The sequence below is a fragment of the Eleutherodactylus coqui genome, chromosome 6, assembly GCF_035609145.1.
Source record: "Eleutherodactylus coqui strain aEleCoq1 chromosome 6, aEleCoq1.hap1, whole genome shotgun sequence".
In the NCBI taxonomy this organism is placed as follows: Eukaryota; Metazoa; Chordata; class Amphibia; order Anura; family Eleutherodactylidae; genus Eleutherodactylus; species Eleutherodactylus coqui.
In genome coordinates, this window is record NC_089842.1 from 237,109,531 (window position 1) to 237,132,184 (window position 22,654).

Consider the following 22,654-nt stretch of genomic DNA (forward strand, 5'->3'; position numbering starts at 1 on the left):
ATAGGGACAGTGGTAGTGTAGGATCCTGTCTACAAGAACCCCAACGGTCCTTCTTAGGGCTACCTCTGACCATGTGCATTTTACTGGGTGGCTGCTGGGAGTTGTAGTGCTTCAATATTACGCAGCTAGGCCTGTTTTTAGCCTTCTGTATAATTTTTTTCTGGCTGCAGTTTGTGTTACAATACTGCTGCCGGCGTGAAAGTGTACGCAAATAATTCCATAATTATTTACACCGGTCTGTGTCTGCAGTGAATTATACGCACAGTGTAGGGCCAACATAGCCACTTTTAGAGGGAAAGTGATATAGACAGTATACAGCCTGTATTCTTTTTCAAACACAAAAAAAACAGCTCCTTCATTGGGCTGCATCTCACCGTCTCCATTTTGCTGGGTGCCTGCTGGGAGTTGTACTGATTCACTATTTCATAGCTAGGCCTGTTTGCAGCCTTCCGTATTATTTTTTTCTGGCTGGAGTTTGCGTTACAATACCGCTGTCAGCATGAAAGTGTACGCAAATAATTCCATAATTATTTATACAATTCTCTGTCTGCAGTGAATTAGACCGCGGTCTCACCGCTAAAGAGTACTGTAATATTACTGGGGCCACTGCAAAGTATTTCAGCTCAGCTGCTCTGCAGAGCGTCCCACAATACCATTTCCGTTGGTGGGGTTGAGATCGCTGCAGTTACCAGCACTATCCACTGGCTTTACAGACTTCTCCCACTCCACACAGCCTCTATAGTCTACTAGTCTCTGCAAGCAGTAAATTACCCCTAGGTATCAGCGTGAGACAGCGAGTTACTTTTTCCTAGTCACAGCATAGAGCCTTCGCTATCTACAAGCCTCTGTGTGCAGTGAATTAAGGCCCAGTTGTCAGTGCTGTAGAGTGGGGTAATTTATTTGGCCCCTGCTCTATTCATAATCCGCCATGATGAGGGGTAGGGGTAGAGGACGTGGACATTGATGCGGACGAGGACTCGGAGGTCCAAGTGAGGGTGTGGGCACAGGCCGAGTTCCTGGTCCAGGTGAATCACAGCCAGCTGCTGCGGGATTAGGAGAGAGGCAAGTTTCTGGGGTCCCCAGCTTCATATCACAATTTATGGGTCCATGTGGTAGACCTTTATTACAAACAGAGCAGTGTGAGCAGGTCCTGTTGTGGATGGCAGAAAGTGCATCCAGCAATCTATCGTCCACCCAGTCTTCTACGCAGTCCTCTGCTGCAACTCTGAATCTTCTGGCTGCTGTTCCTCCTTCCTCCCAGCCTCCTCACTCCATGAAAATGGCATATTCTGAGGAGCAGGCAGACTCCCAGGAACTGTTCTCGGGTCCCTGCCTTGAGTGGGAAAAAATGGCTCCTCTCTCACCTGAGGAGTTTGTCGTGACCGATGCTCAACGTTCCCGGGGTCCTGGTGATGAGGTTGGGGACTTCCGGCAACTGTCTCAAGAGCTTTCAATGGGTGAGGAGGAGGATGATGATGATGAGACACAGTTGTCTATCAGAGAGGTAGTAGTAAGGGCAGTAAGTCCGAGGGTGGAGCGCACAGAGGATTCGGAGGAAGAGCAGCTGGACGATGAGGTGACTGACCCCACCTGGTTTGCTAAGCCTACTGAAAACAGGTCTTCAGAGGGGGAGGCAAGTGCAGCAGCAGGACAGGTTGGAAGAGGCATTGGGGTGGCCATGGGTAGAGGCAGGGCCAGAGCGAAGAATCCCCCAACTGTTTCCCAAAGGACACCCGCGCACAAAACCTCCGTGCAGAGGGCTAGGTGTTCAAAGGTGTGGATGTTTTTCGCTGAGAGCGCGGACGACCGACGAACAGTGGTGTGCAACCTGTGTCGCACTAAGATCAGCCGGGGAGCCACCACTACCATCCTCACTACCACCAGCATGCGCAGGCATATGATGGCCAAGCACCCCACAAGGTGGAACAAAGGCCGTTCTCCGCCTCCGCTTCGCACCACTGCCTCTTCCCCTGTGCCCCAACCTGCCACACAGATCCAACCCCCCTCTCAGGACACAGGCACGAGCGCCTCCCGGCCTGCATCCACGCCCTCACCTCCACTGTCCTCCACCCCATCCAGCAATGTCTCTCAGCGCAGTGTTCAGCTGTCGCTAGTGTAAGCATTGGAGCGAAAGCGCAAATACACCGCCACGCACCCGCACCCGCACGCACAAGCTTTAAACGTGCACATTGCCAAATTAATTAGCCTGGAGATGCTGCCGTACAGGCTTGTGGAAATGGAGGCTTTCAAAAACATGATGGCGGCGGTGCTCCCGCGCTAATCGGTCCCCATCCGCCACTATTTTTCCCGGTGTGCTGTCCCAGCCCTACGCAAGCACATCTCCCGCAACATAAATCGTGCCCTCACCAATGCGGTTACTGGGAAGGTCTACTTAACCACAGACATGTGGACAAGTACTGGCGGGTAGAGCCACTATATCTCCCTGGAGGCACATTGGGGGAATTTGGTGGAGGCTGGGACCGAGTCAGAGCCTGGGACCGCTCACGTCCTACCCACACCCAGATTAGCGGGTCCTTCCTCGGTGCTGGTATCTGCAGCGGTCTATGCCACCTCCTCTAAACCACCCCCTCTTCCTCCTCCTACGCAACGTCTACCTTGCAATTAAGAAGTGTGAGTAGCACATCGCGAGCAGTTGGTGTGGCGCGGCAGCACAGTGGTGGGCAAGCGTCAGCAGGCCGTGCTGAAACTACTCTGCTTAGGTGACAAGAGACACACGGCCCCCGAACTGTTGCAGGGTCTGACAGAGCAGACCGACCTCTGGCTTTCGCCGCTGAGCCTCCAATCGGGCATGGTCATGTGTGACAACGGCCGTAACCTGGTGGCGGCTCTGCAGCTCGGCAGCCTCACACACGTGCCATGCCTGGCCCATGTCGTCAATCTGGTGGTTCAGCGGTTTCTGAAAAACTACCCACACTTATCTGACCTGCTTGGTAAGGTGCTCTGCGTCTGCGCACAATTCCGCAAGTCTACCACGGACCCAGAGGACCGTGCATCGGTTTAATCTGCCAGAGCACCGACTGCTGTGCGACGTGCCCATACAGTGGAATTCTACGCTGCACATGTTGGCCAGACTCTATGAGAAGCGTAGAGCAATAGTGGAATACCAACTCCAACATGGGCGGCATAGTGGTAGTCAGCCTCCCCAATTCTTTACCGAGGAGTGGGCATGGATGGCAGACATCTGCCAGGTCCTCGGAAAATTTGAGGAGTCTACCCAGATGGTGAGCGGTGACACTGCAATCATTAGCATTACCATCCCACTGCCATGCCTGCTGAGAAGTTCGCTGCAAGGCATAAAGGCCGACGCTTTGCGGTTATAACAGGAGACGGGATATGACAGTATGCCGCATGATAGCCAGACCACCCTCATGTCTATATCTCAGCGCGTTTTGGAGGAGGAGGAGGAGGGGGAAGAAACAGCTGGGCACACTGCAGGGGGTACCCATGCTGCTTGCCTCTCATCTGTTCAGCGTGTATGGCCTGTGGACGAGGAGGAGGATCCTGAAAGTCATCTTCCTAGCGAGGACAGCCATGTCTTGCGTACTGGCACCCTGGCACACATGGCTGACTTCATGTTAGGCTGCCTTTCTCGTGACCCTCGCGTTAGACACATTCTGGCCAGCACGGATTACTGGGTGTACACCCTTCACGACCCACGGTACAAGGAGAACCTTTCCACTCTCATTCCTGAAGAGAAAAGGGGTACGAGAGTGAGGCAATACCACAGGGCCCTGATAGACAAAGTGATGCTAAACTTCCCATCTGACAGCGCTAGTGGCAGAAGATGCAGTTCCGGGGGCCAAGTAGCAGGGGAGGCGCAGAGATCAGGCAGCATGTTCAGCGCAGGCAGGGGAACAATCTCCAAGGCCTTTGCCAGTTTTATGTCTCCCCAGCAAGACTGCGTCACCACTCCCCAGTCAAGGCTGAGTCGGAGGGAGCACTGTAAAAAGATGGTGAGGGAGTGCCTCTGCCCCATACAACTATTTGGTGTCAAAGCTGGACACGTGGCACGAACTTGCTCTGTATGCCCTGGAGTTGCTTGCTTGCCCTGCCGCTAGTGTCTTGTCAGAGAGGGTGTTTAGTGCAGCTGGGGGAATCATCACGGATAAGCGTACCCGCCTGTCAACTGCCAGTGCCAACATGCTTACATGCATTAAGATGAACAAAGCCTGGATTTCACCAGACTTCTCTTCTCCACCGGCGGAGAGCCGCGGAACCTAAAGATTCTTTTCGCTGCAACCGCAGATAAAAGCACTCTTCTCTATCACCGCAAAAACTGGGCATTTAGCTTTGTCCATCTGTCTCTTATATTAGTACTCCTCCTACTCCTCCTCCTGAAACAACATGTCATCACGCTGAACTGCCAATTTTTCTGCGGCCCAGAAGGCTCATCTAACAGTTTTTTACAATTTTTCAAAGTTTCAAAAGTATTGATACTTTAACATGAACCAATTTTTTTAACAGGGCTGCCTCCAGGCTCTGTTACAAATTAAGCAACAGTGAGCTGTATCTTTCAAAAAATATTTCTGGGTTTCACCTGCCCTCTTGGTTGATAAATTTTTCAGAGGTACATTTGTACTCTTGGTACACTAATTTTTCTGGCCCTCGCCTATACTCTTATCAAACTAATTCTTCCGGCCTTCGCCTACACTCATGGTACCCCAATGTTTCCGAGGTTCGCCTATACTCTTGCTACAGAAATTTTATTGGGGTCTGCATGCCTATACTTCTGCCACATTAATGTTACATGGGTCTGCCTATTCTTCTGTCACATAAATGTTACAGGGGTCTGCCTATACTGCTGCTACAAAAATGTTACAGGAGTCTGCCTACACTGCTGCTACAAAAATGTTACAGGAGTCTGCCTATACTTCTGCCATGTAAATTTTACAGGGGTCTGCCTATACTTCTGCTACAAAAATGTTACTGGGGTCTGCTTATATGTCTGCCATGTAAATGTTACAGGGGTCTGCCTATACTGCTGCTACAAAAATGTTACAGGGCTCTGCCTATATTTCTGCCACATAAATGTTACAGGGGTCTGCCTATACTGCTGCTACAAAAATGTTACATGGGTCTGCCTATACTGCTGCTACAAAAATGTTACAGGGGGCTGCCTATACTTCAGCCACGTAAATATTACAGGGGTCTGCCTATACTGCTGCAATGAAAATGTTACAGGGGTGTGCCTATACTTCTGCCACATAAATGTTACAGGGGTCTGCCTATAGTGCTGCTACAAAAATGTTACAGGGGTCTGCGTATACTTCTGCCACGTAAATGTTACAGGGGTCTGCCTATACTGCTATTACATAAATGTTACAGGGGACTGCTCATACTGCTGCACGTAAAAGTTACAGGGGTCTGCCTATACTTCTACCATGTAAATGTTACAGGGGTCTGCCTATACTGCTGCTACAGAAATGTTTCAGGGGTCTGCCTATACTTCTACTACAGAAATGGTGCTGGGGTTTGCCTATACTGCTGCTACAGAAATGGTGCTGGGGTCTGCCTATACTGCTGCTAAAGAAATGATAATGGGGTCTGCCTATACTGCTGCTACCGAAATGTTACTAGGGGCTGCTTATACCTTTTCTACTGAAATGTTACAGGGGTCTGTTTATACCATGGGTGCACACAGACTTCCCATCTGTTTTACCTATCTGGCCCCAAAACACTCACTGACTAGGGCATGAATTGTGGGCGAGGCCAATATGTATTTTCCCTTGTGTCTCCACAGTTATCAGAGAAACTCGTTTGGGACAAACAAGAGGAGCGATACAGCGCTAATAGGACGTTCACAGCTGCGCTAGCATCGGAGTCCGCTCTATGCCCGCGATTGCTGAGGATTTGTGCAGAGGCCTATGTCCTCGGTGCAGTGAAAGTCTGCCATGTTTGGGCACTCTGATTTTTTCATGGTTCATTTCTTGGGTTGCCTAGGACCCACCTATGCTGTGGGTGCACACAGACTTCCCATGGCGGTGATTTATCTGTCTTGCACAAAGTCACTGACTGACTTGGGTAGGGGGCAGAGTGCAGATGGCTTTCCCCCTTGCTGTGTCGATTGAGCTATCCAACACCAACACAGAATGAATAGAGTGAGGGGACCCGGATTGCCCATTGCTATGTAACTCGCGGCACCTTGTGTCACACAGTGTGTTTGCTGGGACCGAGCCTGACCAAGGGCCCGCTCACATACTTCCCACACAGGCTACAGCGGGTCCTGGTCCTGGTTTCTTGGCTTTGTAAGGCCACCTCCTCCTCCTGCTTGGGGTCAGGGGATCAGCACTGGGCATCATGTATTTTCTCTCGTGTTACCACAGTTATCAGAGAAACTCGTTTGGGCCAAAGAAGAGGAGCGATACAGCGCTAATGAGACGTTCACAGCTGCGCTAGTAACGGAGTCCGCTCTATGCCCGCGATTGCTGAGGGTGTGGGCCGAGGCCTATGTCCCGGGGGAACTGCAACTGCGCCAGGTTGGGCCTGTGGAACTTTTTCCTGGTTAATCCAGTCTTTGGAGCAGTGAAAGAAAATGTAACTGATGTAATGAGACCTTCACAGGTGTACTAGCATCAAAGTCCGCTTCATGCCCGCAATTGCTGAGGGTGTGGGCCGAGGCCTATGTCCCGCGGGAACTGCAACTGCGCCTGGTTAGGCCTGTGGAACTTTTTCCTGGCTACTCCAGTCTCTGGAGCAGTGAAAGAAAACGTAACTGATTTAATGAGACCTTCACAGGTGTACTAGCATCGAAGTCCGCTTCATGCCTGCAATTCCTGAGGGTGTGGGCTGAGGCCTATGTCCCGGGGGAACTGCAACTGCGCTAGGTTGGGCCTGTGGAACTTTTTCCTGGCTAATCCAGTCATTGGAGCCGCAAAATAAATCGTAACTGATTTAATGAGACATTCACAGGTGTACTAGCATCGAAGTCCGCTTCATGCCTGCGATTGCTAAGGGTGTGGGCTGAGGCCTATGTCCCGGGGTTACTGCAATTGCGCCAGGTTGGGCCTGTGGAACTTTTTCCTGGCTAATCCAGTCTTTGGAGCGGTGAAAGAAAACGTAACTGATTTAATGAGACCTTCACAGGTGTACTAGCATCAGAGTCCGCTCTATGCCCGCGATTGCTGAGGATTTGTGCAGAGGTCTATGTCCTCGGTGCAGTGAAAGTCTGCCATGTTTGGGTACTCTGATTTTTTCATGGTTCATTTCTTGGGTTGCCTAGGACCCACCTATGCTGTGGGTGCACACAGACTTCCCATAGCGGTGTTTGACCTGTCTGGCACAAAGACACTGACTGACTTGTGTAGGGGGCAGAGTGCAGATGGCTTTCCCCTTGCTGTGTCGATTGAGCTATCCGACACCTACACAGAATAAATAGTGTGTGGGCACATGGATTTTCCCCTTGCTATGTCAGTCGGGTCACACAAGGTGTTTGCTGGGACCGAGCCTGACCAAGGGCCCGCTCGCATACTTCCCACACAGGCTACAGCAGGTCCTGGTCATGGTTTCTTGGCCTTGTAAGGCCACATCCTCCTCCTGCTTGTGGTCAGGGGATCAGCACTGGGCATCATGTATTTTCTCTCGTGTTATCAAAGGAACTTGTTTGGGACAAAGAAGAGGAGCGATACAGTGCTAATGAGACATTCACAGCTGCGCTAGCATCGGAGTCTGCTCTATGCCCGCGATTGCTGAGGGTTTGTGCAGAGGCCTATGTCCTCAGCGCAGTGAAAGTCTGCCATGTTTGGGCACTCTGATTTCTTTATGTGTCCTGTCTTTGGGTTCCTTGGACACACCCATGCTGTGGGTGCACACAGACTTCCCATTGTGGTGTTTTACCTACCTGGCACTAAAAAAAACACTGACTGACTAGGGCATGGATTGTGGGGCGAGGCCAACATGTATTTTCTCTCACGTTACCACAGCTATCTGGGGCACTGCTTTGGGACAAACAAGAGGAGCGTTACTGCATTAAGGAGACGTTCCCAGCTGCGCTAGCATCGGAGTCCGCTCTATGCCCACGATCGCTGAGGGTTTGTGCAGTGGCTTATGTCCTCGGCGCAGTGAAAGTCTGCCATGTTTGGGCACTCTGATTTCTTTATGTGTACTGTCTTTAAATTCCTTGGACCCACCCATGCTGTGGGTGCACACAGACTTTCCATAGCGGTGTTTGACCTGTCTGGCACAAAGACACTGACTGACTTGGGTAGGGTGCAGAGTACAGATGGCTTTCCCCTTGCTTTGTCGATGAGGTATCCGACACCCAAACACAATGTGTAGTGTGTGGACACATGGATTCCCCATTGCTATGTCACTCGCAGCACCTTGGGTCATACAAGATGGAGGCTGGGACCGAGCCTGACCCAGGGCCCGCTCACATACTTCCCACACAGAGTATTGCTGCATTGTGGAGATGTGTAGAAGTGCGGGGCTGGCACCTGAGTCCCCTTTATGCCCACTTTTGCGGCTTGTTGCAGGTAGTGTGGTGCTTAGCAAAGGTGTGCCTTGCTAATGAGGGTTTATTCGACGTACAAATTGTTAGGGGGGGCAGACTCTAGCCCCTATTGTGGCTTAATACTGAGACCTGGGAGCTTGAGATGCAGCCCTGCATGCTGCCCATGCCCTTCCCAATCCGTTTCTGTGGTGTTTCCATGACTTTCGGATGTTTTCTGGTTTTTCACAAGTGAAGACCTATGCGGAGCATCGGTCATATACAAAAATGCTAGAGTCGCCCATTGACTTCAATGGGGTTCGTTACTCGAAACGAGCTCTCGAGTATCACGAAAAGTTAGACTCGAGCAACGAGCACCCGAGCATTTTGGTGCTCGCTCATCTCTACTGCTCATGTATGCATGTCCCAAATCATCTTTTTTTTTTCTCAAGCCCATATTTAGGTTGCATTTGTGTAGGTCCTTGTTCCCACGACCCACATGAACGTAACAATATTCCTGTGAAATCACATTTATTGTCAAGATGATTAACTATTTATCATTTGCTGTATTTCCTTTAGCGGGCTGTTCTTAGAATATCAGTTATACCACCCATGGAGACACCAATGTATATTACTTACAATCCAGAATTCTTCCACAATCTGGAACAGATTGCAAAATAATGGAGCATATTTACTAAGCAAGATACACTAGAATTGTGGCTAAATTTGCTAAAAAAAAAAGCAACCTTTCTTTAATGACATACATGATATTTATTATGCATTTTAGACACCTTTTGCACCTCATTCAACAAAGGGGATGTGGCTTAGTGAAAAGAGGCATGGCATAAAGGGGAGTATATAATAGGCATTGTTCTGCACTGGATTATGTGGAAAACCCAGGAGATGGGTCTAGCTTGCTGGAGTAGGGGAGTAGAAGGGCAAGCTCCCACTCCATCCATGCAGGATACCTTGGAACTTGGTTTGCCTACCTAGCAGCCGTGCGCGAGAGCTTTTTAGGAGAAGTGTGAGCTCTTCCCACATGACTCCTAGTCTGGGGATGAGACACACAACTATAAGGTCCATGGAAGCCATAAAATGGTATACATTCAAATGTTCTTTGTTTAATGATGTGTGGTTGACCCTGTGTCTGCGAGTGAGGGGGATATTGTGCAGTCAGTTAATGGCTACACAGACAGGACTTGTTTTATCATTCTGCACTGATTGTCTGAAGTATTTTTACTGTGAAGACAATAAAATTGAGACCAGGAATGAACCGATTCTACTGTGCTAGAGTGAATTTCCTTGTGTGTCAACATCTTACCCTAGAGGTGGCAATTCCAAGAGTTAACTTAACTCTCAAGTTGTCATTGGATGGATATGTGTATATATATATATATATATATATATATATATATATATATACACACTAGCTGATATACCCGGCTTCGCCCGAGTTAATTTGGTACTGGTGTTTATCTGGTGTTCACACGGAAAATCTTATGAAGTTGTGGTTACTTTAGAGAAACTGAGGAAAAACATATGTTCACCATTTTGCATAGTTCTCTGCATTACCCAGGAAACACCACGTGGAGGTAACCATGCAACATTTCCTTCATATAAAATGACATCAGGAAGTGAGAGAATTAGATTACGTACATAAAATTTGGACACTAATTCTTTTGCGCTTAGAATTGAATAATCGAGTTGGGACCCATTAACTTTTCATATTTATGACACAATCAATGCTTGTGCCAAATTTCATGTTTCTATGACATTGGGAAGTGAGAGATTTAGATTATGTACGTAAAATGTGGACGCTAATTCTTTTGCGCATAGAATTGAATAATGGAGTTGGGACCCATGAGCTTTCCCTATTTATGACATAATCAATGCTCGTGCCAAATTTCCCGTTTCTATGACACCGGAAAGTGAGAAAATTACATTCCGCACGTAAAATTTGGACGCTAATTCTTTTGCGCATAGAATTGAATAATCGAGTTGGGACCCATTAGCTTTTCCTCTTTATGACATAATCAATGCTCGTGCCAAATTTTCCGTTTCTGTGACACTGGAAAGTGAAAAAATTAGATTCCGTACGTAAAATTTGGACGCTAATTTTTCGCGCATAGAATTGAATAATCGAGTTGGGACCCATTAGCTTTTCCTATTTATGACATAATCAATGCTCGTGCCAAATTTCACGTTTCTATGACACCGGAAAGTGAGCAAATTACATTCCGCACGTAAAATTTGGACGCTAATTCTTTTGCGAATAGAATTGAATAATCGAGTTGGGACCCATTAGCTTTTCCGTTTTATGACATAATCAATGCTCCTGCCAAATTTCACGTTTCTATAACATTGGGAAGTTAGAGAGTAAGATTATGTATGTAAAATTTTGACGCCAATTCTTTTGCGCATTGAATTGAATAATCGAGTTGAGACCTATTAACTTTTCCTATTTATGACATTATCAATGCTCGTGCCAAATTTCCCGTTTCTATGACATTGGGAAGTGAGTGATTTAGATTATGTACGTTAAATTTCGACGCCAATTCTTTTGCGCTAGAATTGAATAATCGAGTTGGGACCCAATTTCTTTTCCTATTTTGGAGATAATCTATGCTTGCGCCAAATTTCATGTTTCTACGACATTGGGAAGTTGGAGAACTTTTGGCGAGTTAGTCTGTGAGTCAGTGAGGGCTTTCAGCTTTTTATATTATATATATATATATATATATATATATATATATATATATATATATATATATTAGTGGCCCACAGTTAGTGGGGCCCCTCCATAATGTTCCTTGTCTGTTGTCTGCCTCGTGTCACTATTTTGTCAATGTCTTGTTTGTGGTGTGCATTTGATTTATGCATATTGGATGTCTGCAGGACTAAAAGGGTTAATGTCTGGTCATGTTTGGAAATGTATCATTTTGTCCTGTGTGCGGTATAAAAGAAGGGCCACATGTCTATGTGAGAGAGAATCAGAATCAGCATCAAAGGAGAGAATCATGAGACATGGGAGTGTCCAAGAGATGGTCTGCTGTTCCCACCAGGGCCTAGCTCTGCAAAAAAACTACTTATGGTTTCCATTTGGAGAGAGAGTGAACATGATGGAAACACGTGGGTAAAAAGTACCATTGCCACATTCATCTGGAGGAATGGAAAACTGCTACTAAGCAAGAGGAACGTGAATGTATGACAGGAGAGAGAGAGAGAGTTTGCTGGGTGGGGGGTGGGGGGTAATCTTACAGATAACTTAGACTGTGGATTATACAAATGCCCAATAATCTTCCCTGTTACACCACTATAATTTGTTTCTGTACAAGACTGTTTTTTTGGATATAATTTCAAAAGTTTAGGTAAATGAACCGAATCGACCGTTTATGGTTCTCATTCAGAAAATACCCTGTGTGTGGACTACTTTATTACATGTGAGAGATTCACTGCAGAGGATGGAACAGTGGTGTCCCGAATGACAATTGCACTACAGGTAGCCTCAGTTTACTATCCCTGTAATCACCAGCGGTTCTGTGGTCGGGTCCTGAGCTACCCCCAGGGGAGTAGATGGTAGAACCCCTTGACAAGGCCTTTCTCTATGCCGCTGCCTCCTAGGCTGTGGGCCCACTCTTCAGACGCTGCATAATATATAGTGTAATACTATCCTTTATAGATTTCTAACTAATAGTACATGGCAAGCAAAATAGTAGTATTATTCTGATTGGAAGATGTAGATTTATTGGTCCAGATTCCATAGTTTGTACATGTTTTATATTATGTAAAAAAAGAATTGTACTAAAACACCAATCTTGCACAGGGAGAATGAAGAAAGTCTAGCGTTGGGTTAAAAGCTTTCAGTCTTTATTAAACGATCCAGGCAGACATAAAGGAACAAAGGTCATGTGCCAATCTTATTCAAATAAATATTGTAATTCATTTCTACATATATAAAAAATAAGTTACACAATCACATCCCATTCTCAATTTGACAAGCTTAAAGCATGCTAACCGTACTGCCCCAGGCTCTTAACCCTTACCTGGAATGTGGCTACATTTTTTCCTAGTGAATCTTTAAGTTCATGGAGAGATGTCTTGAGCACATAACCTCATTAATGATGTCCATATGACCTAATAGAACACCTAGTCAAGATTTCAACCCCTTTTAAATAGCAGTGAATACTATCTTACCTGAACATATCACACCTGCATCCTCTTTATGACCACAGTCATGATCCCCAAACTGGTTTGCTGGACAGTCCTGGATATGCGTTTCATTCCCTCCACATTGTACATCATCCAACCAGATTTCCCCAATTCCTCTCCCATGATAGGCTCCCGTTGTAGCTCTGACACCATAACCACAGCCCAGCTGCTTACAGACCACATCTGCATCTGCTTTATTCCAGGAGTCATCACAGATCGTCCCCCATCTTCCATCATGATAAATCTCCACTCTGCCTGCACATCGGCCGGGACCATCCACCAGCCTCAGCTGGTTACCTTCTGTATTAGAAGAGACTCACAGATATAATACACCATGTAATATATATATACTTTTTGTAAATCAAGCTTTATTGGAATTTTCGTATAACATGGGGGAAACGTACAGAGATCAGAGGTCAGTACAAGGGTACAGACATCAAGAGTGGTATAATCGGTGGTAGGCAAACACTCATTTAACTGTCTCAGCTTTACACATTCATAACAAACAAAATAATCAAGTGTGGAGGGTACCCTGTATTGAGATGTCTAGAGTAACAACATATGGAGCTTCTCGGTTAGTCAGAGAAGTTTAGGGTAACTATTGAGAGATAAAGTCAGGATGGTTAATAGGTGGGGAGGGGGGAGGGGAGACACAATAGACAACAGGGGCAGAGGGTGGGGGGGATAGGGAGAAGAGACAAGCAGTTAATTGGATAGAAGAGTGGGGTTGCAAGACTATATGATACTCGACTTGTTGAGGGAGAGCAAATACCAGAATCGGTAAGAGGACTCTATGTGTTCCAGAGGGGTAGGGTGTAGGACCACGGTCTAACGGACTGCAAGGCCTTGGGGCGATTCAAAGTGAGGTGGGGTTGAGCAGGGCGGATAGCTAAATGTATAACTGGGTTTCTGAGAAAAGGACAGAGTTTCGTCAGCAGTTGCTCGTGAGGGGACGATGGGAGAGATACCGTCCAACAGGGGGGATACCATGTAATATGTTTAATATTAAATAATCTCTACTTGTGCTACATAGAAGCTACTATACCTGAGCAGATAATTTCTATCTCCTTTTCCTGCCCCGTCCATGTATTTTTATCAGATGATACAGTAACAGAACAATCTGCCAGTTGGGTCTCATTTCCTTGACAATTACCACTGAGATACACATGACCACTGACTGTTGTTGGAGCTGTGATAGTAAACGAACCAACTGCATGACCACAATGTAATTCTTTGCACACAACTTGGGTCTCATTAATGCCCCAGTGGTCACCGACAGCTCTACTCCATGTATTATTCGGGAGAATCTCCAGTCTTCCTGCACAGTGATCCTCTCCACCCATCAGCCTCACTGTCTCCTCTTTCCCTGTGGTTATAGAATGTCATTATTTAACATAATTCATTCTAATAGTTTCATAGATTCAACCTGAGAGATCACAAGTGACTACACTGAGAATGATTGCAGATTAATCATTTTTGTTTTACCTTTTTTCAGAGAAATAGAATGTACGGTATAAGCCAACATTTATTATGCTGTTCACACCACTGAAATGTCACAATGGATGCATGAACTATACTTGTGCTGCTTTTGGGCTGTTTACTATATTTCTCAAAATGGCCTATATTTTAAATGCGGTATTCCAGAACTTTTTTTTTTTTTCTTGATGACTGATAAGTCAACAGATGCTTGTTGGGAACTGAACCCTCTTGATCTCTGATGATCAGCTGTTTCCCAGGGCCCCTGTCATTGCAGTCTGCATAGGAAGTAGAAAGCACTGACCATAGTCCAGTGGCCTGGCTTGGAGTTGAAGACGCAGCTCCCACTAAATTCAGTGGGAGCTGCGCTTACAGTATCAACCTGGGCAGCTGCGTTATGGTTAGTGCTTTCTATTTCCTGCAATGACCATATTGACAATGACCCCTGGAATCAATTGGTTGGCAGAAATCCCCAGCAATAGGTCACTAATGATCATCTATTGATAGTAGAAAAGGAAAGTGGTTGAGCAAACCTGATGGTATTGAAGGCTTTGGTCCCAAATGCATGTGTAGAAAGCAAAATGCCTTAGGAAGGACTGTGAAGAATGAATGAACTGTGGATGTGCTGCCAACCAGGAGAACCCACCAGAGCTGGGCTCAGCAGATGTGTAAAGAGCTATAGAAAGAAAAGACTGGTGGATAGGTGAAATTCTCCAGAAAAGATGGTTCGATGGCAGGATGCATTATTCAAATTCTCTTTTGTTAGGTATATTAAATATCATCCTTCACTTCTCTTGCTGTCTCCAGCTTCATCTCCGGTACCACCAGCACTTTTGGTGTTAGGACTAGCAGCATCTGCACTTGCTGCTGCATGTCTGGGATCTGCACTCGCTGCCTTTTGCCTAGGTCTGGCTGCTGGCAGACTCCCCGCCCCAATCAGCTGCTGGGGCGGGAGTTCTGACAGCATTTAAACCTGCCTGTTTCTCTCTAGCATTGCCAGTGTTAGTTTTGGATTTCCTGCTACACCTGCGTACTGCATACTTCTGACTCCTGACTCCTGTTACTGACCTTCTGCCTTTGGACCTGACGTTGCCTTTGCCTGACCCTCTTGTACCGCGTACCCTCTCGTTGCTGACCCGGATTGTCTGACTCTCCTTGCTGTTGTTTGTTCCAGTGCCTGTCTGTTCGTTAGTCCCCGTGTCCCCCTTCCTTAGTGAGTGTAGGGACCGTCGCCCAGTTGTCGCCCTGGGGCTTAGCCCAGGGGGGAAAGTAGGAAGGGACAGGGGTTGCGGGTATTTTCAGGGACCTCCAGTTTCCCGGACCCCGAGCCCTGACAGTAACACTGGCCGAACGGAAGTCGGATCCCTATATCCGACCAGCAACCTTGAAACCCACTATGGAGGCTGTGGCGGCCTTAGCCAACCAGGTACAGATTCTGACGGACCTGGTCCAGGACCTGACTGCTCGCCTGCAGCATCAGGAGCAGCGAGGGGCTTCTAATATGATGCAGCTCCCTGCCACTCCTGGTACGGTTTCTGAACCCCGAGCAACACCTCCTGACTTCTTTTCCGGTGAGAGAAGTCAGTTTTTTGTGTTCAGAGAAGGCTGCAAGCTTTATTTTGACCTCCGACCCCACACCTCTGGCACAGAGTACCAGAAAGTGAGTTTCGTGATAACTCGCCTGAGGGGAGAACCCCAAATTTGGGCCTTCTCCTTACCAGCTGACTCCCCCAACCGACAGTCACTAGACGCCTTTTTTGCTGCTTTGGGCCAGATCTATGATGAACCCGACCGTGCTGCCTACGCTGTCGCTAAACTGTTGTCCTTGCGACAGGGTCAGAAGGTGGCAGAAGATTATTGTTCCCAATTCAGACAGCACTGCACTGAGTTGGGGTGGAACGACTCAGCCCTCAAGGACTTGTTCGTGACTGGTCTATCTGAGGACCTAAAGGAGCTGCTGGTGGCCCAGCCGGAGCCTGGTACCCTGGAACAAGCAATGTCATTAGCCATCCGAGCCGACCGGCGCCTGAGGGCCAGACTATCTGCTCGGCCCAGTCTGATCCATCCGGCCTTCCCGGCCACTTCTGCGGCAAGACCAACAACCTCACCTCCCCCCGCTGAGCCCATGGAACTGGGGACGATGTCACCTAAACAGCGAAGGGAATATCGGTTAAAGAAGAACCTTTGTTTATATTGCGGAGAATCTGGTCATCGCATCGCTACCTGCGGAAAAAAACCTCGGCAGGAGAAACTTCCGCTCCTAGGCAGTTGCCAGGAGGACTGTCTAGGGGCTCAGGTACCCCCTGTTGTGTCTAAAATGTTCTTGCCCTGTGTTTTGAAGCTCCATTCCTTCTCTCGTGCAGGACAAGCCTTTGTTGATTTTGGGGCAGCAGCAAACTTTGTGAACTTTGATTTTGTGGCTCAGATTTTTGGTTCCTTGCTACGTTTAGATCCTCCTATTCAGATTGCAGGGGTAGACTCCACTCCCTTGCATGCCGGCCTCGTCAATCTGGTTACCCCAGAGTTGACATTCACCATAGGAGCCCAGCATACTGAGACTTGCACCTTCCTCGTTATGAAAGACTTGTCGGTGGACATAGTCTTAGGGCTCCCTTGGTTAAGAGAACACAATCCCATTATTAATTGGAACACGCTGGAGCTGGTCAAGTGGGGGTCCCACTGTACTAATCACATGAATCCAGTGCACCTGGATACTTCTGTTTTGGAGGGGGTCGAGTTACCAGACTATATTAATGAGTTTTCTGATGCTTTCTCCAAACAACTCTCTGAAGGATTGCCTCCTCTTAGAGAATTTGATTGTGAAATTGATCTGATCCCAGGTGTTAAACTCCCAAAGGGTCGGATCTACAATGTAACTGTTCCTGAGAGAGAGTCCAGAAAGGACAATATTCAGGACAGTTTGACAAAGGGATATATCGCTACACCATGTGATATTCAGATGGATCCCGTTGGGGTGAAGGCTATCACGGAATGGGCTCAGCCAGTTACCCTAAAAGCCCTGCAGCGCTTCCTGGGGTTTGCTGAGTATTATCGTAAGTTCATCAAGAACTTCTCCGTGGTGGCTAAGCCTTTAACGGATCTCACCAGAAAGGGGGCGGATGTGAGTAATTGGTCGCCAGATGCACTTGCGGCCTTCGCCACCCTGAAGGCTGCTCTCTCTTCAGCGCCCGTCCTCATCCAACCTGATCTATCCAGTCCGTTCGTGGTGGAGGTAGACGCCTCCGAGTTTGGAGTAGGAGCGGTACTGTCCCAAGGTACCTCCACACTCACAAACCTTAGGCCTTGTGCCTACTTTTCCAGAAAATTCTCCTCTACAGAACACAATTACGGCGTAGGTAACCGGGAGTTACTAGCTATTAAATGGGCTTTTGAGGAATGGAGGCACGTCCTGCAAGGGGCCCTCCATCAAATCACTGTACTTACAGACCACAAAAGCCTCGTGTATCTAGACTCCGCCAAGAGGTTGAATGCTCGACAAGCCCACTGGGCTGGGTTCTTTTCACGGTTCAATTGTGCAGTGACTTACAGAACTGGTTCAAAGAATGTTAAAGCAGATGCCTTGTCTAGGAGTTTTTGTACCCCGGAACCTGCAGAATCCGCCGAATTTGCATTCAATATTCATGACAATTCGTCTTCCCAAGTTTCACGGTTTCTCTGTAATTATGGTTTCCATCCTCGATTTGCACTCTCTACTCCTCCTGTTTCGAACACTCCACCCACTAATACTGCTATTGATGAACGGTGCACAGTTTGGGCCCAGGTTCATAAGAACCTTCAGGGTTCCCAGGAGAAGGTACTTAGTGCGTTTCTTATTAGACTGCCTATCACTGCACCTTTTTTGGTTGGGGAGCAAGTTTTATTGTCGTCTAAGAATTTGAGACGGAAGGTTCCGTCTTTAAAACTTGCACCGCGGTTTATTGGTCCTTTTTCTATTTTGGAGGTTATTAACCTACTGGTTTATAGATTATCTCTTCCTGGCTCTTGGAAGATTCATAATGTTTTTCATAAAAGCTTTCTAAAAAGATATGTGACTCCAGTTTTGCCCACCCGTGACCCGCCCTCTCCTACGCTGGTGCAAGGAGAATTTGAATTTGAGGTGGAAAGTATTGTTGACCCCAGGCGGCTTCGGCGCTCTATACAGTATCTGGTCCACTGGAGAGGGTTTGGCCCTGATGGACGGACTTGGGTTCCTGCCAGAGATGTTCATGCCCCACGTCCGGTCCGATTATTCCACAGGGCCCTCCCTCTTAAGCCCGCTCCGGGTCTTGGGGGTCCAGTGTCCCCCCGTAGAAGGGGGGTACTGTTAGGACTAGCAGCATCTGCACTTGCTGCTGCATGTCTGGGATCTGCACTCGCTGCCTTTTGCCTAGGTCTGGCTGCTGGCAGACTCCCCGCCCCAATCAGCTGCTGGGGCGGGAGTTCTGACAGCATTTAAACCTGCCTGTGTCTCTCTAGCATTGCCAGTGTTAGTTTTGGATTTCCTGCTACACCTGCGTACTGCATACTTCTGACTCCTGTTACTGACCTTCTGCCTTTGGACCTGACGTTGCCTTTGCCTGACCCTCTTGTACCGCGTACCCTCTCGTTGCTGACCCGGATTGTCTGACTCTCCTTGCTGTTGTTTGTTCCAGTGCCTGTCTGTTCGTTAGTCCCCGTGTCCCCCTTCCTTAGTGAGTGTAGGGACCGTCGCCCAGTTGTCGCCCTGGGGCTTAGCCCAGGGGGGCAAGTAGGAAGGGACAGGGGTTGCGGGTATTTTCAGGGACCTCCAGTTTCCCGGACCCCGAGCCCTGACATTTGGTTTCCATATCCCTTAGTTCAAGAAGTGATGTCCCACCTAACTTGACTGAAGAAGGGGTTCTTTCTGAAACACGTCTCTTATGCTGTTTTTTAAATATACCTAATAAGAGAGAAGTTGGATAATACATCCTATCATCCCACAATCATCTATTGATGACCTGCTGGTCATCAATAGAAAAAAATAAAAAGTCCTGGAACACTTTTAAGTTAAGGGAACTGTGTGATTGATGTGCTGTTATAGTAAAGTTTAACTTGACACTTAGTGTGTTAAATAAACTATGGCACTGTTGCGTCCAACCGGACATGCAATATCCAAAACAAACGAAAAAGGCACAACTGTGCAAAGGAAACATAAAACTACGGGAAATCCTCTCCCTATAAACCCCTAACCCAGGAAGAGGCCCTGCCTACTCGGCGGGCCGATCGCTCCGATAGGTGCGGAACCGCACGCGTGCCTGGGCCACTGACACGTCCCTATCAGGGAGCCCTAGAACAAAAGAAAGGGAAACAGAAAACCAAACAAAGCAGAAAGAGGAGTTTCAGCCAGGATGTGTTCCTCAGTAGCTGTCCAGCGGCAACTGAAGCATTGACCAGCACAGGAGTCAATACTAGCACTGCTTAAATAGGAGCAGAGCTATTCAGCACCAGGTGAGGACTGACATTACTCTTGCAGCTACCACACCCCTCAGCTCCAGGACAGGTAGGAATACTGCTAAACCCTGGTCTGGCCTGAAAGCAAGGTGGGAACCTCCGAATGGCTGCAACAGGCACAGAACTTTTTCTTGCATTTTCAATACTTTTTCAATGACTTGTTTTGTTAACATATGATAAGGTGTTGCAGCAAGATATCAGTGTTGGGTTAAACGTTGCTTCATTTGAGAATAAGTCATTGGTAATTGATCTGTGTGGATGAGACCTCTGGGTTGCCTACCAATTAAGGCAATGATGGATTGTCCAAGGGCACAGAAGTTGTGCTTTGTACTTTCACTTAAGGCCTTTTTACACATAGTGATTATCGCTCCAAAATTTGTACAAATGGCTGGAAACGAGTGATAATCGTTACATGTAAAAGCGGGCATCGTGCACTTTTCGTTTGAATGATGGATTTCAGTCCTCACAAAATCCATCATTCAAGATTGAGAACATTCATTCCATTTGAATGAATTTCGCTCATCTTTGTATGGCATACATAATCAGTACACTGTGTACTCCAGCCAGAGGAGAAAAATGGAATCAGCAGGCAGATGTGTAAAAGGACCTTTAACTGCTTACATATACAATGAGGTTCTATGAAACACACCCAAGCAGCACAAAAACTATCCTTTTTGGGAGTAGCAACATGTTTTGCGCCTGGGAAGTGAAGATGAACCAATGGCTTTTTACAAGCTGTCAAAAATGATTCCATTTTGGGGAGTAGCAGCAGGATTTGTATCCTCAAAAGGGAAGTAGGCATGGCTTTTTTTTTTTACAAACAAAAAGCTACCAAATTATCCATTTTCCGGGATCATTTTGGTTGATCTGTTGTGGTGTGGGCCCGGTAATAGTAGCAGCAGGGGTGGTAGATGGTAGTAGTAAATGCATCAGCAGTGGCACAATATTAAACAGGGAACAGGACATGATAGCTGTGATTGTGTAGGTCTTATAGTAGTGGGCTGCTGTAGGTGTGGCACACTAGTAGTGGTAGCGAGTCGACAGCAGGGGTAGTGATGGTGGTAGAAGTGAAACGACAGCAGCAATGGCAGATCTAATTAGTGTCATCAGGCATAAAGATTTTTACCCCTTAACCCCTTCCCAACCCCTTCCCCTGGCAATCTCTATTCATACAGTGCGGGCATCCCGTGGGCAATAGCCGCTATCGGACGTTCGGCCGATTGTGGGTATTAACCATTTTAAATGTCGCTGTCAATTCTGACAGCGGCATTTAAATCCCCCGAACGATGTTCGGGGGTCCCGCACGGGTCCCCCGCGGTGAGATCGGGGGAGACGTGCAGGTGTCATGGCAGCCGGGGGGGCCTAATGAAAGGCCCCAGGGCTGCCTTACCAGACTGCCTATCAAGCCATCCTGGTGTGGTGGCTTGATAGACTGCCTGTTAAATTGCAGTATGACGTAATGCTATAGCATTACGTCGTACTGCATGAGCAATCAAAGCATTGCATGTTAAAGTCCCCCAGGGGAACTTCAAGGTAAAGTTAAAAAAAATGTAATAAAAAAATAAAAGACAATATGCATAAAAGTTAAAATCACCCCGCTTTTGCCATATCGATTATTAAAAAATATAAATTATAAAATAAAAATATGTATTTGGTATCGCCACGTCAGTAAAAGTCCGATCTATCAAAGTAGTGCATTATTTTTCCCGCACGGTGAACGTAGTCCGAAAAAAAAAAAAAAAATACAACGCCAGAAATGCACTTTTTTAGTTACCCTGTCTCCCAGAAAAAAATGCAATAAAAAGCGATCAAAAAGTCGTATGTATTCCAAATTGGTACTATCAGAAACTACAGGACATCCCGCAAAAAATGAGCCCTTGCTCAAGTACGTCGACGGAAAAATAAAAAAGTTATTGCGCGCACAAAATGACCGCAGAAAATAATTGAAAAAAATTAAATGTCTTTAAAAAAAAAAGAGTATAGTAAGAAAAAAACTATACAAGTTTGGTATCGTAGCAATCGTACCGACCCATAGAATAATGTATCATGTCGCTTTTGTGCGCCGTAGAAACAAGACGCACTAAAAGATGGCGAAATGTCGTTTTTTTTTTCATTTTTCTCCACTTAGAATTTCTCCACTTTAGAAGTTTTTCAGTACATTATAAGGTACTTTAACCCCTTCATGACACAGCCTATTTTGGGCTTAAGGACGCAACAATTTTTGGCAGATTTTCTTCTCCGTTTATGAAAAATCATAACTTTTTTATTTTTCCGTTGACGCGACCGTATGAGGGCTTGTTTTTTGCGTGGCGAATTGTAGTTTTTATTGGTGCCACTTTTGAATACATAGACTATATTGTAAAACTTTTTTTATTTTTTTTTTATGATAGCAGGGAGAGAAAACGCATCAATTCTTTTTTTTTTTTTTTTTTTTTACAGCGCTAATCATGCAGCATAAATGAGACATTCCATTTTTTCTGCGTGTTGGTATGGTTACAACGATACCAAAATTCTTACATTTTTTTTAGGGTTTCCCACTTTTCTGCAATAAAACCCCTTTTTTTGGAAATCTTTTTTCTATTCTAAATTGCTGCATTCAAAGTCCTGTAACTTTTTTATTTTTTGATGTACGGCACTCTATGAGGGCTTATTTTTTGCGAGACGAGCTGTAGTTTTTAACGGTACCATTTTGGGGTACATATGGCTTTTTTGATCACTTTTATTGCGTTTTTAGTGAGGCAAAATGCTAAAAATTAGGATTTTGCCTCAGTTTTTTTGCGTTTTTTTTCCGTGCACAGTCAATAGCATGTGCAACTTATTGTACGTGTCGTTACGGACGCAACAATACCAAATATGTGGGTTTTTTTGTTTTTTTTACCTTTTTTTTATGCTAATCTGAGAAAAAGCATAAAAAAATGTATTTTTTACTCTTTTTTTAACATTTTTTTTTTAATTCAATTTTTTAATATTTGTTTTTTTTACACTGTTTGTGTCCCTCTGAGGGACTTTAACCACTGCCCTGATGATCGCTGTCATAAGGCATGGCAGAGCTAC

General features: G+C 46.4%; 1 protein-coding gene across 1 annotated transcript in view; it reads right to left on the reverse strand.

The window, feature by feature from the left end:
* Nucleotides 1-22,654, reverse strand: part of LOC136571905 (scavenger receptor cysteine-rich type 1 protein M130-like) — a 221,109-nt gene that overhangs the window by 146,270 nt on the left and 52,185 nt on the right. Inside the window, exons 5-6 of the mRNA XM_066572522.1 lie at nt 13,701-14,021; nt 12,641-12,955 (exon numbers count right to left, since the gene is read on the reverse strand). Coding sequence (XP_066428619.1) covers nt 12,641-12,955; nt 13,701-14,021 — 636 coding nt within the window. The remainder of the gene's footprint in view (nt 1-12,640; nt 12,956-13,700; nt 14,022-22,654) is intronic.